This window comes from Coenobita brevimanus, chromosome 97, assembly GCF_032717465.1.
Source record: "Coenobita brevimanus isolate Jiangsu-jjx chromosome 97, ASM3271746v2, whole genome shotgun sequence".
In the NCBI taxonomy this organism is placed as follows: Eukaryota; Metazoa; Arthropoda; class Malacostraca; order Decapoda; family Coenobitidae; genus Coenobita; species Coenobita brevimanus.
In genome coordinates this window covers 44119546-44135073 of record NC_137050.1, presented here as the reverse complement: position 1 = coordinate 44135073, position 15528 = coordinate 44119546, and the positions used below count along the sequence as shown (strand labels likewise).

At 42.4% G+C, this 15528-nt stretch overlaps 1 protein-coding gene across 1 annotated transcript in view; it reads right to left on the bottom strand.

The window, feature by feature from the left end:
- Nucleotides 1-742: 742 nt before the first annotated feature.
- Nucleotides 743-15528, bottom strand: part of LOC145413611 (NFU1 iron-sulfur cluster scaffold homolog, mitochondrial-like) — a 72080-nt gene continuing 57294 nt past the window's right edge. Inside the window, exons 6-7 of the mRNA XM_080283266.1 lie at nt 14475-14561; nt 743-978 (exon numbers count right to left, since the gene is read on the bottom strand). Coding sequence (XP_080139392.1) covers nt 877-978; nt 14475-14561 — 189 coding nt within the window. The 3' untranslated portion in view covers nt 743-876. The remainder of the gene's footprint in view (nt 979-14474; nt 14562-15528) is intronic.

Here is a 15528-nt window from a genome sequence, read left to right as displayed (position 1 = left end):
GAAAGAAAATTAGATGTGCACATTTTGCTTGTGACGCAATGATTTTGAAGACTTAGATGTGTGAGTGATCATGTAGCCTATTTCACAGGGCATATTCTTGATAGTTCTCACATTTTTATACATCCCTTTCACTAAACATGCTGTTGACAGATCTTATATTTTTATACACTGTTGCTAGGTCTTACGTCACCCCATCAGGTGGTAGGTGGTGGTGATCATCATCCTCTGAACTGATAAGAGTGCAGCTTACTACTTCCTTCACTGTTACCATTTTTTTTTTTTTTTTCTGTGCTTGCCCTCCTCTCTTCCTCCTTCTCCCATCCATTCTGGACCATTTATTACTGTTCTTTCCCTTTCAGGTGGCTCTACACCTGGGTTCCTTTAACCTAGGAAACCATTTACAACACTGGATCTTAAACATATACATTAACCAAAGAATGGAGTGATGTGGGGCCTGTTATAGTGCCACCGTTAACCGGGTTGAGAGATACAAGTGTGGCATCCATCCAGAAACCAAACCTCCACATTCTTCCCAATGCCTTGCTAAGGCAAGGCACTGTCTAACAAAAGGAAACATTGTTTCACTGCATGGGATGGCCCTGAAGGGGCAGTTGCATGCCTAAAGTTGATGGGTCTGCTCAACCACACAGACCTGCTCAACCACACAGACCTGAGGTTACTCAACAACAAAAACTAGCAAGCCTACACTTTTTAGGATGGAATAAGAGTTCTGATGAAACTGCAACTTATTTTATTCATTATAGTTAATCTGGTTTAAACATTACTCTATACAAATATACAAAGATAATATGTGAGATTTATACCATAATTTAAAAGCTAGAACAGCTAATATACATTATGATACAGTACTAACCACTACTCCTTTGTTTGTCCAGAGTTAAGTTGTTCTTCAAACTTTTTAAACTCATCATCTACTAAGTTATCTTCAGGGTCCTTCACTTCCACAACTTCAACAACCTGGGAAGAAAATCAGTCCCATTAACTTTGTTAATCAGTTGTATATATGCAAAAATAATGTAAAATAAGCATCTGAGACCACTACCTATTGCTGTACAACAAACCCTCGTTTTTTGACTGATCGTTATTCGACAAGTCATTGTTTCAATATTTATAAATCAATACCTTTTTTCATTGTTTAACATGGTTATCCCTGCCATTTCCACAACTCAAATTGTGCGCTGCCAGGCATACCAGCTGAGCTGCCTGTCTCCTGCACTCTGCCCTGCTAATCTGTTGCCTCTTGATCTGTCTGCATTTCTTTTTGGCCTTGTGGAATACTACAGCGCCACCATGGCGCCACCCAAAACCCTCACTATTACCCTTGTCAAGCACAGTCATGTGCTCACCAACCTGAGTGGTTGTTTTGCCACTGAATGATTGGGTGATAATCAGGGTTGCCTGATCTAACCTCGGCCACATTACCAAACTCCTCAGTTTTCATTACCAAATTTAACTTTTCATTACCAAATTCCTAAAGTATGGATTTATTCTTCACTAATTCGATATATAAATGGAAAAACACTCTCCTTATAATTAGCAGCATGTTGATTATTTTCGCCCTATGTAGGCTAGCATATTAATTAGAGAGAGCAAACAATCCACCGTCTCCATCCTTTGTATCTTCATACATGCGAAAAATCCGTTTGATAATGGATCATGCTGATTCATTACCAACTGAATTTTTCATAACCACATTTGGTAATGAAAGATACCAAACGGCAACCCTGGTGATGACTGCGCCAATGACTAACGAACGTTCTTAACGCACGACACTGTTTTGGCGCCAGTTTTACAGAATGCATATCTTAGTTTGCACTAGGTTAGGTAGGTTATAATCATTGGGGGATCCTGGGGGCAAAGCCCCCCAGTTAGGTTTCAGCACTTCCAGTTAGGCTTCCACTACTACTTGTGATTTTAAACTGAATACATTTGACTTTATTTGGCGTGGTGACATCATGTCCAGTCAGCACCATCAAAGGCGTTAAGGTGGCTTTCTTTAATATCGCTAAGCAGGTATATTTCATTTGTTCTCCAATATTTTTGACCGAAAATCAAATGTCAATCATCTGAGATGTACGTAGTAATAAAATAATTTTCCTTGAGAACGTAGGTCTATAATAAAACAACTCAATACCTTTGTCACCTTTGTTCATATATACCCGTATTTTTTCCATCTTTACTGAATATTTTTCGAGTGACAAAGGTGGTCCGGAACCTAACCCCCCTATTTCTTAACAATCTCATGGGAAATATCGGTTCGTTATTTGACCAATTCGTTATTCTATCTGTCTATCTATTGCCAGACACCTTAATCCCGTTAGGGGTGGCCACAAACAAATCGCCTCCATGTCGCCCTGTCCCCCACCATTTGTTATTCAACCACTTTTTGTGGAATGCATCCCTGTCCAATTGTGGGGGATAGGTGTATATCACTAACTAAGTCCGGTAGTACAATATTTATTCTCGGTTTTTGACATACATTTCGATGAGAAATGCCTAGGAGCTATAAAGTGATCGTAATGGGAGATCTGAATGGAAGAGTAGGCACTGGTCCTGAGGATGACATAATGGGTTATTATGGAGTACCAGGAGAAAATGATAATGGGAAGCGACTAAAGAATATGTGTCAGGAGAGGAGGTTGTGCATTTGTAATTCGTATTTCAAACACAAAGATACACATAAATAAACATGGTACAAAGGGAACGGGGATTGTGTTGAAAAAAGCCTGATTGATTACGTGCTCATAGAGAGGTCAACGATGGGAATGGTTGATGATATGAGGGCCGTGAGAGGAGGATGTGGAGATCCGTCAGATCATATGATTGTGGTATGCAAGATCAAGCTAAGAGGTGTGAGGTGGATCAGGAGAGAGAGGAGCAGTCAGGGAGAAAGACTGAAAGTTGAGAAACTGAGGATCAAAGAAATTGGCAGATGATTACAGGACCAAAGCAGAGGAGGAGTTAGAAGCAGTGAATTGGAATGAAATGGATCTGGACAGCCTATGGAATGCATACAGGGACTGCTTAGTTAGGAATGCTAAAGCGGTGTATGATGTGGCAAGAGTAACAACAAAGAAGAAAGGTACAGCATGGTGGGATGAGGTTAAGAAAGTGGTGGAGGAAAAGAGGAAGAAGTGGCTAAAGTGGTTATAGGACAGGGGTTCAGTTGAAATAAGTACTGAATATGTTGAGAACAAGAAGCATGTAAAGAGACTAAAGAAGAGGAAAAAGAAGGAGGTAAATGATGATTTAGGAAGAAAAATGAATGCGAACTACTCTGAAAATAGGATTTTATTCTGGAAGAGGTGTGGAAATGCAGAAGTGAATGTGGAAGGAAATGTGATGGTGTGAAGGATGTAGGTGGTAGATTATTAGCCCATGGGGATGAAGTAAGGACCAGATGGAAAGAATATTTTGAAAGTCTGATAAATGGAAATAGAGAGAGCAGAGCGGCTGTAAACGATTGGTTTTGGGGGGGTGCAGAGAAGGAATGCAGTGCCAGGAAATGTGACACTCGCACAGGGGCAGAGTGCTGTGAAGCTGCTGAAAAATGGGAAAGCAGCTGGGGATGATGAGGTGTATGCAGAAATGCTTAAGTGTGGTGGAGAGAGTGGAATGAAGTGCTTGTTGGAGATATGTAAGAAGGCATGGATGAGTGGAACTGTGCCTGTAGAGTGGAAAAATGCTGTGATTATACCCCTGTACAAAAAAATAGTTAGCGAAGTGAGTGCATGAGTTATCGTGGCATAGGTTTACTGAGTGTTGTAGGGAAGGTGTATGAAAGAATTATTATAGAGAAAGTAAGAGAGATATCAGAAGTCCTAGTGAGTGATGAACTGGGTGGCTTTAGGAGTGGCAGAGGATGTGTGGATCAAATATTTGCAGTGAGACAGATAGCAGAGAAGGCTTGTGAGAAGGACTATAAGGTGTTTATGGCATTCAGGGATCTGGAAAAAGCATACCACAAAGTGGACAGAGAAAGATTGTGGAAAGTTTTGACCATGTACGGTGTAGACGGTAAGCTGCTAGGTGCCGTCTAGAGTTTTCACAATGGTAGTGAAGCAAGTGTAAGGGTTAATGGGCATCTAAGTGAATGGTTCATGATTGGTGTGGGTGTGCAACAAGGTTGTGTGATGTCCCCATGGCTGTTTAATATATATATATATATATATATATATATGGATGGGATGATGAGAGAAGTAAAAACAAGAGTAATGGAGAGAGGGATGGAGTTGGTAATGCATGGTGATGGATGGATTATCTCAAATTTGTTGTATGCTGATGATGCAGTACTGCTTGCAAATACTGGACAAGAACTTGGTAGGCTAGTGCATAGTTTTACTGATGTCTGTGAGCATCGTGCCTTGAGAGTAAATTTAGAAAACAGTAAAGTGATGATTACTGAGAGAGAAGATGACTCCCAGTGCACTGTTACAGTGAATGGAGAGAGACTGGAATTGGTGAGAGAGTTCAAATACCTGGGTACAGTGACAGAAAAGAGAGGAAAATGTGCAAAAGAAGTTGAAAGAAAATTGACACAAGGAAGAAAAGTAGCAGGTGCAATGAAGGCCTTGATAAGAAACAGAGGCTTGAGTGTTGCAGCTGCACGAGGCTTACATGAGGAAGTGTTAGTGTCAACTTTAACATACGGATATGAGACTATGGTGTGGCATGAAAATGAAAAGTCGAGAGTAAAAGCAGTGGAGTTGGGACTGCTGAGGAATGTATGTAGAGTGCAGAGGGTGGATAGGATACGAAATAATGTGATTCGTGAAATATGTGGAGTGAGGAAGTCAGTGGACACCTGAATCGAAGAGGGTGTACTAAGATGGTATGGTCATGTGGAGAGAATGGATAAAAACAGAATGGTGAAAAAGATATATCTGAGCAAATCTGAAGGTGGGAGGATGTGAGGTACGCCAAGGAGAAGGTGGAGAGATATGGCGGATGCGTGTGAGGAAGAAAGGTTTGGAAGTCAGTGAGGCTTGGGAACTGACAAGAGATCGAGCTGGCTGGATGAATGTTGTGAGAAGTGCATGATCAGGATTTGGCACCCTTTTTTAACATGGCAGCATCCGGACTGATTCAATCAGGTAAGTTTATGTGAAGCTACAGATCTTAGTGAATGTTGTTGGCATATCCGATAGAGCCACAATTCTGGGGGCTTAAATGATGAGTGAATGGAAGTGTGGCCCATTGGATTGGGCAAATTTGGGCTGTCTGGACAATGGTACTCCTCACCCTGCCCTAGGGTGGGAAAGGAGGTCCGGATGATGATGATGATGATTCATAGAGACCAGTATTAATGTTTACTCTTTTATTTAATACAAACCCAGTCACTCTAGGAAATTGCATCACTGAAGACCAGGTACTTATTGCTACAATATTATACATGGAAACATAAGCAATAAGAAGTAAAATAATTAAGCTTTCTCACAATCTGTCTACATTACAAAAACCACTAGTATCCCAATTCTGATATCTGAATTTTGCTTACCCGAATCACAATCTGTTGCACCAAAACTCTTTAACTGAATTAAGTCCTGTTAATCTGAATCTTTAATAAGAAAAAACACTCCAACAAAAGATTTTTTCCAGTTACATGAACCTCCTCCTCCTCATCATCATCCAATCCTGTGGAGCCCCATGAGAAGCGTAGGAGGCCGGGGCTAGGCATGTTGGTCCTGACATTTGAGATGAGAGTGACCAGCCTCACTCATCCCTAAGTGGCATTATGTGAGCAATAAAAGCCAACCACCCCTTGGATATAAACCTGCACAGGTTCAGTCCGATTGGAGCATCTTAATTACCCACAAAACCACCAAGCGCCATAATTTGGTTATATGAAGTGGACTTTCTGACCACTACTTGGTGGTGGCCAGTATTAAGATCAAAGCAAGATGGAGAAATAGAAGAAGGGAAGGACAGGAAGAAGGAGTAGTTGGAAGGAGAGTGGAAAGGTTACAAGAGGATGAGAAAATGGCAGAATATAAGAGAAAAGTAGCAGACCAACTGGATAAATATGAATTGGAGCAGATGGGGGATCTGGAAGGTGTGTGCAGGATATTCACAGAAGAAATATGTGTGGCATGTGATGTGGTGTGTGGGGTGAAGAGAAGACGAAGGAGGGTGCAAGGAACAGCGTGGTGGAATGACGAGGTGAGAGGCTGTGGCACAAAAGAAGAAAGCAGACAATGAATAGATGAGAAATAGGGGCGTGAAAGAAGTTGAAAGGCGGAAAAGAGAGTTATATGTAGAAAGGAAGAGAGAGGTGAAAAGACTAGTAAGAGAGAGTAAGAAGAGAGTGGATGAGGAATTTGGAAGGAATCTGAGTGTAAAGTGCAGGGACTGTAAGAAAATGTTCTGGAAAGAGGTGAAGAGAGTAAGACAGGGTGGCAGTGAAGTTAGCAGGGAAGTGAAAGATAAAAATGGTAGATTACTATGGTCTGACAAATCTAAACTGGCAGCTAGGGTGTGGCGCGACCCTCTGTACAGTGGTGCTATGTTTCCCAAACCCGCGATGTGAAACGGCTGTTATATATGTAAAAGGAATCACAAATAAGATAAACACATATGAAGACAATGTTAATGTGTAAATATATGAAAGAACAGTAAACTCATTATGCATAAAATATTTATACGGCAATACAGAAATGTGGCATAAATATTTTACAGTGTAGCTAAAAAAAAATGTAGTCACTTTTATTGGCTTTTACCGTATATATTTCTGGGGTGGGTAATAATGTCACAATTATGATTATAAGATAATGTGTAGGAATATAAGTAAATATACGCCAATTTCTTAGTAAAAGAGAAAATAATACATTAAACCCTCGTGAGCGGCAACACTCACACAGACCCATACTAAACCAGCCTCCTCGTGTAACATTCCTTTGTGTCCTTACCTCCTTGATGGTGTGGAAATAAAGTCAAATTTACAATATGTACAATATATTGTAAGAGTAAATAACCAAAATGTATCTTAAAACATCATAGATGAGAGAGAGAGAGAGAGAGAGAGAGAGAGAGAGAGAGGGGGGGGGAGGAAAGGTAGGCCAGGGAAGGTGTTGAGGGAGAGATGGAGGAAGGGAGGGAAGGAAGGAGGGAGAGAGTGATTGAATGAAAACAAATCATGGCGCTGCACCAGCGAGGTCATCTGGTGACAAATGTAAAACAATAATAAATATTTTTAAATATAATTAGATATAATAAAAAAATAAAGAAATGAAAACATAAGTTTATAAGTCACTCATAAAAGAAACAAAATTCCCCAGGGTGACGCACATCTCCCCCAGGAGAGAGAGAGAGAGAGAGAGAGAGAGAGAGAGAGAGAGAGAGAGAGAGAGAGAGAGGGGGGGGGGCATTGCGCGTATGGAAAACGTGGCAACACTGTAGAGAGCTTCTTGTCCCACCCGAGCTGCCAGTTTAGATTTGTCCTACCATAGTGGAGAAGGGAGAAAAAGTGAGCAGATGGAGATAACACTTTAAGGAATTGTTGAACATAAAGGATGGAAGGAATGTGAGTATAAGTGGCTGGGGAATGGCTGGGAGAAGGAGAGAGGTGAGAAGACAGGAAGAAATCAGCAGGATAGAAGTTGTGGAAGCAATGACGAAAGTCAAATTGAGGAAAGCCCCAGGAATTGATGGAGTGTGTGGTGAAATGCTGAAGCATGGGGGAGAGATAGTAATAGAATGGATGTGGAAGATGTGCAGATTGGCCTGGGAGGAAGGTAGAGTCCCGGAGGATTGGAAGTCAGGTATAATTATTCCCTTGTACAAAGAAAAAGGGGAAAAAGAAGTGTGTAGTAATCATAAGGACATTTGTCTTCTTAGTGTAATAGGAAAAGTGTATGGTAGGATATTTATAGACAGAGTTAAGGAAAGAACAGAGGAATTAGTTGGAGAAGAACAGGGAGGCTTTAGGAAGGGAAGAGGTTTTGTAGATCAGATATTCATTCTTAGATCTTTAGTGGAAAAGTTTCCAGAGAAGGGAAAGAAGTTGTATGCGGCTTTCACGGATTTGGAGAAAGCATATGACAGGGTGGATAGACAAGGATTGTGGAAAGTATTAAGAATATATGGAGTAGACGGGAAGTTGTTGAATGCTGTGAAGAGTATGTATGATGGTGCTAAGGCTGCAGTGCGTGTGAATGGTGAATTGAGTGAATTTGTCTCTTTGAAGGTTGGGTTGAAACAGGGATGTGTCATATCTCCATGGTTGTTCAATCTGTACATGGATGGGGTAATAAAAGAGGCACAAGGTAGGGCAGAGGATGTTGGAGTGGCCCTGGTGAGAGAGGGTAGTGTTTGGAAACTCCCTGTACTGTTGTTTGCAGATGATACTGTGTTGCTGAGTGAAGACGAAGGGGAGCTGCAAGGCTTGGTGGATGAATTTGGGAGAGTTTGTAAGAAACAGAATCTAAAGGTGAATGTAGGGAAGAGTAAAGTGATGGTCTTTGAGAGAGGTGAATCAGTGAATGTACAGTGAGGTTGGATGGTGAGGAAATGGAGAATGTGAGTACGTTTAAGTACTGGGGTAGCGTGATGAGTAAGGATGTAAGTTTGGAGGGTGAAGTGCTTGAAAGGGTACAACAAGGAAGAAAGGTTGCTGGTTCCTTGAAAGCAGTGATAAGAAACAGGGAAGTGAACATGGAAGTGAAAAAGTTACTACATGACAGTATTGTGATACCAACTCTAACATATGGAAGTGATGCTTGGACGTTGTTGGAAGGACACAAGCTAAGAGTGAGAGCAGTGGAAATGAGTTATTTGAGAGGAGCCTGTGGAGTCACATGGAGAGACAGGCTGACAAGTGAGGATATAAAGAGCATTGTGGTGTGGATGTGGATGTGATAGGAAGCATTAGGAGGAACACACTGAGGTGGTTTGTCCATGTGGAGAGGATGGAGGGTGAGTGACTGACGAGGAGAGTGTATGTGAGTGAGGTGGAGGGGGGGAGAGGGAGGAGGAGGCCGAGGATGAGATGAGGGGATGGGGTGGAGAGGTATATGAGAGAGAGGGGTGTGAGTTGGGAGCAGGGCAGTGAAATGGCTGGGGACAGGGCAACGTGGAGGCGATTTGTTTGTGGCCACCCGTACGGGATTGAGGCATCTGGCAATAGATAGATAGATGGATAGGTTACCACCCAGGGTGGTAAATGGTTTCCTTGGTACAGGAAATCATTTGGCTTGTCACTCAGTGTAGACACCCGTAGGCAGAAGAGGAAAGAATGAAGGAACGAAAGACTGAAGAGGGAGTGTGAAGTCACCTGTAGGCATGAGGAGGAAGAAAGAATGAAGAAAATAAAGTCATAATAGGAAGGAAAGAAAGAGGAAAGGGCAAACACCCGAGAGCAGCAATACATCAAGTGAGTGGATGGTGAGCACCCCCACGGACAAGAGCCACTACACATAAAGAAATGTCGTCATCCCACCTAGAAAATGTGTCTGTACCGTATTTTTTGCACCAAACCCTGTAACTGAATCAGTACAGTATTCCTGTTTATCTAGGAATAACGGGTGCAAAAGTCGACAAATGTGAAATAACTGAGACTAAATGGAGAGGTGGGAATGTGAGAGAGAGGAAGTATGGATGGAGTATATGCATGGAAGTAGGTGTGCAAAAGTCGATGAAAGTGGAATGACAGACTAAATGGAAAGGTAGGAGTGTGAGAGAGTGGAAGTATGGATGGGGTACATGCGTGGGAGCAGGTAAGAATGAGAGGGCAAAAGAAGAAGTATGTATTGTTGTGTGCAAGAGATGGAAGGAGAAAATGAGAGAGTACAGATCAGTTGGCTCAAGGATTGCGTGGGTAAACTACAACTAGGACTACATATGTGGGCAATTGTGTGCATGTGTATGCGCCACTGCAAGATTGTGCAAGCAGAATGAAAGAAGAGTTCCAGGCATATGTGGATGCATGCATGAAGAAGTTTGAATGGAAAGAGAGAATGTTTTTTATTCGATATATGAATGGAAAAGTAGGGAATGTGAAGGTGGATGGAGTACCTGGGGTGCGCCTGCAGAGGTGGATGATAATGGCATTACTCTAGTGGACATTTGTGTGGGGCGGGGGTTGGTGATAGCAAATACCCTCTTTAGACTCAAAATGATCCACAGCCATCCATGACACATGATGAAAAGGATGGGTGGTGAAATGAACAAACGGAAGGCAAAGATTGATTACATGTGTGTGTGGATGACAGAATGAGAAGGTGCATAATGGATGCAAAGGCATACTGAGGCTTGGGGAGAGGAATTTCTGACCACCATGTGGTGGTGGTGAAAGTCAAGGTTCAAATGCAATGGAGGAATATAAGGAGGGAAGGACAGGATGAAGTAGTCCAAGGAAGGTATAAAGGTTGCAAGAGGATGAAAAAAGGCAGAATATAAGAGAGAAGTGGAGGAGCGATTGAGTAAATATGATTTGGAGCGGATGGGGGAGGTGAAAGGGGTGTGCAAGTTATTCACAGATGAAATCTATGCAGCATGTGGGGTGATGTGTAGGGTGAAGAGAAGATGAAAGAGGGTGCAAGGAACAGCATGGTGAAATGAAGAGGTGAGACAAGCTGTGGCACAAAAGAAGAAAGCATATAATAAGTGGATGGAAAACAGGGACGTGGAGGAAGCTGAGAGATGGAAGAGAGAGTTACCTGTATATGCAGTGAGGAAGAGAGAGGTGAAGAGATTAGAACGAGAAAGTAAGAAGAGAGTGGATGAGTAATTTGGAAGAAATTTGAGTGTAAAGTGGAGGGAATGTAAGAAATGATCTGGAAAGGGTAAAGAGAGTACCGTAAGACAAGGTGATAACAAAGTGAGTCAGGAAGTGAAGAGAAAAATGGTAGGTTGCTAATGGAGAAGGGAGAAAAAGTGAGCAGATGGATAGAACACTTTCAGGAACTGTAAAATATAGAGAATGAAAGTGATGCACGGATAAATGGCTGGGGAATGGCTGGGAGAAGGAGGGAGGTGAGAAAAGAGGAAGAAATCAGTAGGATGTAAGTAGTGGAGGCAATGAAGAATGTCAAAATGGGGAAAGTCCCAGGAATAGATGGAGTGTGTGGTGAAATGCTAATGCATGGTGGAGAGATAGTAGTAAAATAGATATGGAAGATGTGCAGACTGGCCTAGGAGGAAGGCAAAGTCCTGGAGGATCGGAAGTCAGGTATACTTATACCCCTATACAGAGGAAAAGGGGAAAAAGAAGTGTGTGGTAATCATAAGGACATTTGTCTTCTTAGTGTATGGTGGGATACTTAAGCCTATGTCCCACTGTCAGGAACTTTCCCACGACATGCCACGATCTTCACGTCTTTGTGTGTTGCCGCAAGTCATCATGAATATTGTGGGATGACTTATCGATGACGTAGTGCTGACGTCGAGAACTTGGTCATTCTTCGCGGTTCTTGGCACGCTATGACAAATCTTGGAATGTTCAAAAATTGTCAGCATGGGCGCCGACAAGGAGGAGAACGTAACATGTCATGACGGTAACGTCATTTGTCTTAGCTGTGACTTAGCGTGTCTTAGCTTGTCGTAGGTTGTCGTTAGGTGTGAATTGACGTGTTGTAGCCATAACTTGGAGATCGGATCCTGAAGACCTGCTATGACACATGAAGTTATACCTACGACAGGCAAAGTTATACCTAAGACACGCTACAACAACTTACAACAAGCTACGTTGTGATGTCTTGGCGTGACGTGGAGTCAGTGTCCGTTATTTTTGAACTGAGGGATGATCATAGTGTATCATCAGGATAACGTGACGCTTCCGTAGGGTGTCGTGGGATGTCGTAACAGTGTCTTTGTGTGTCTTAGCACTAACATGACTGTGTTGTGAAATGGCCGTTTAGGCCTACCGTTTGAGGTATGAGCGTGGCATTTCACCAAGATCATATCTCAAGGGTAAGATCATGGTGATTGGGGCCATTCTCGAAGATGGGACTTGGGCACAGGTCTTACCGATGGAGTTAGAGAAATAACAGAGGAATTAGTTGGAGAAGAATGGCGATGCATTAGGAGAGGAAGAGGTTGCATAAATCAGATATTCACTCTTAGGTCTTCAGTGGAAAAGTTTCTTGAAAAGGGAAAGAAGTTTCATGTAACCTGCATGGATAGGATGACAAGGAATGTGGAAAATATCAAGAATCCATCCATCCATCCAACATCCAATCCTAAGTTGCCCCATGAGGAGCTTAAGAGCCCGGGGCCAGGCAGTTGGTCCTGACATTGAAGATGAGAGTGACCAACCTCACTCATCCCTGAGTGGCATTACGTGAGCAAATAAACCCCAACCACCCCTTGGATATAAACCTTCACCGGCTCAATCCGATTGGAGCACAATAATTACTCACCAAACCACCAGGGGCCAAAATTTGGTTATATGGTTACCACCCAGCGTAGTAAATAGTTTCCTGGTGTACAGGAAACCATTTGGCTTGTCACTCAGTGTAGTCACCCATAGGCAGAAGGAAGAGGAAAGAATGAAGGAATGAAAGACAGAAGAGGGAGTGTAAAGTCACCTGTAGGCAGAAGGACGAGGAAAGAATGAAGGAAAGAAGGATGGAGGAGAGGACAGGGCAGACACCTGAGAGCAGGACTACATTAAGTGAGTGGATGGTGAGCACCCCCATCTACCACAACAATATTAAGAATATATGGAGTAAATGGGAAGCTGTTGAATGCCGCAAAGAGTATGTATGAGGGGGCTATGGATGCAGAGCATGTCAATAGTGAATTGAGTTAATTTTTCTATTTGAATGTTGGACTGAAACAGGAATATGTCATGTCTCCATGCCTGTTCAATCTGTATATGGATGGGGTTATAAAAGAGATATGAGGTATGGCAGTGGATGTTGGAGCATCCCTAATGAGTGAAGGTAGCATTTGGGAACTCCATGGACTGCTGTTTGCAGATGACACTGTATTGTTAAGTGAAGATGAAGGGGAACTGCAAGGCATGGTGAATGCGTTTGGAAGTGTGTGCAAGAAATGGAATATAAGGGTGAATGTAAGGAAGAGTAAAGTTATGGTCTTTGAAAGAAATGAAGTCACTGGATGTGGAGGCGTAAAGTTATGGTCTTTGAGAGAAATGAAGTCACTGGATGAACAGTGAGGCTGGATGATGACATACTTGGGTAGTGTGATAAGTAAGGATGGAAGTTTGGAGGGTAAAGTGCTTGAAAGGGTACAACAGGGAAGAAAGGTTGTTGGTTCTTTGAAAGCAGCAATAGGAAACAGGGAAGTGAGAATGGCAACAAAAAAGTCACTGCATGTCAGTACTGTGATACCAAAGTGTATGGAAGTGAAGCATGGACCTAGCTGGAAGGACACAAATCAAGACTGACAGCAGTGGAAATCAGTTATGTGAGAGGAGCATGTGGAGTTATATGGAGAGAGAGGCTGACAAATGAGGTAGCGAAGGAGCATTGTGGTGTAGATGTGGATGTGATAGAATGCGTTAGGAGAAGTGCACTGAGGCGGCTCGACCACGTGGAGAGGATGGAGAGCAGGAGACAAATGAGGAGAGTGTGAGTGGGTGAGGAGGACAGGGGAAAGGCAGGGGAAGGCGAAAAGGATGAGATGGAGGGCTGGAGTGCAGAGGTATATGAGAGAGGGGGTGCGTGAGCTGGAAGCAGGGCAGTGAAATGGCGAGGAACCAGGTGACATGGAGGCGATTTGTTTGTGGCCATCTCTTATGGGATTAAGGCATCTGGCAATAGATAGATAGAACTCTCTATGATCACTCAACACAATCCCATATAACCCATGTGTTACTGACAGTTATCTAAATTGTTTTTTTCTCTCTCTCTCTCTCTCTGGGCATAGGCTTCACATCCTGTTCCCAAGGCCCAGTAGTCCTTCTACATACCATACACCTCCACATGTCATCACATCAGTGCAAATACTCACCATCCACACTGTATACATGCTAGGACTGTCTCATACAGAAGTGGTGTACTGGTACTAGCTGGGGTATTTTAACATGTCAACGGGTCTTCTGGTAAATCAGTCTGCTTTTTATGAAACGCAAACCTATTAAATGTTCCCTGCCCTAGCCGGGATTCAAACCTGGATCCATTGGGACTGCAGGCCACCTCTTCATTGACTCAGCCACCTGTTGCAGGTATTATGTTGTAAATGTGTACTAAGTATAATCTGGCTGGATATAAACTTGTAAGAATGTGACTACAGTCACTCATGAATAACCCTCTGTGGCCACTGGACATAACCCCATTTATTCCTTGTGTTCCTGAAACACTGTTCAAATTCTGTTGCAGCTACTGTGCTGCTGCAAATGTGCAATTAGTATACAGTATTATGAAGAAAATGTGCAGTAGAGCCCCCTATTTAGGCAAGACTCACTTGCATGGATTCAACCTTCACTGGAAAAAAAAAAAAAAAAAAAAAATGGGACACATGGGTAAACTAATATTACGGAATATTTCACTTACCTCAGGAATATAGAACTGAAGCATATTCTGAACACCATTCTTTAAAGTCACCACAGAAGATGGACAATTTGTACAGGATCCCATCATCTGTAACATATTTAAAAAATAAACATGTAAAGTACAGTTTTAAATGTTTGTATTGCAATGGAAACTGAATGCATTGTAATAAACATGAACTTACATGATGCTGCTTAAAAACACATAATATGAGCTGAATATGCTACTATGCTACTGATTCACTGATCAACTCCCTGCGACACCTGCAAAAAATACCCAGATCTGAAATCTTTCCTATCTAAATGCAAGCAGATGCACATGTTACATCTGGAACTCTAAATGTATATGAAAAAGATTAATCAAAAACTAATTTTTTTTTCCTGGATGCATGTCAAACTCAGCCTTTTGGCACATGGATTCTAAGCCACTAGTGAGAAAATGTAAACTCACAAAAGCTATACAGTAGAGCCTCATTAACCCATTGTGACTGAAGCCTTGGCTTTACCACTGCAACTGGTTTCCCCAGTTGTAGGTAGTGGCAACCATCATCTACTCACTTGATGTAGTGCTGCCTGCTTCTTCCTGAGGTGACTCTAAGTGACAAGCATAATGGTTCCTTGTAATCTAGGACACCATTTACAACACTGGGTGGTAACCATACGATAAAATAATGAGGTCATGTGAAGCCTACTATGGTGCCCCTGTCAGCTAGGTGGAGATGCAAGTTTGGCATCCATCCAGCAACTAAACTTCCACATTATTCCTTGTTCCTTGGTGTTGCAAAGTACAGTAGGCTCGCACAGTTCATGAGAGACTGGGCGGTCCACGACCTAGCGCACTGGGAATTCGTGCACTGAGAATACATAATCTTATGGGAAAAATTACATATGGGCGGTACCCCCTAATACCTGGACATTTTTTGGCCCTTCGAGACATAAAAAAGGTCAAATTTTTCAGACATTGTACTACAGATATAGCTGCAATAACAAAAATATGGGCAGTCACCTTAACAACAGTAGACAACAGGCCTGATGGATTTAAACAACGAGTTCTGAGG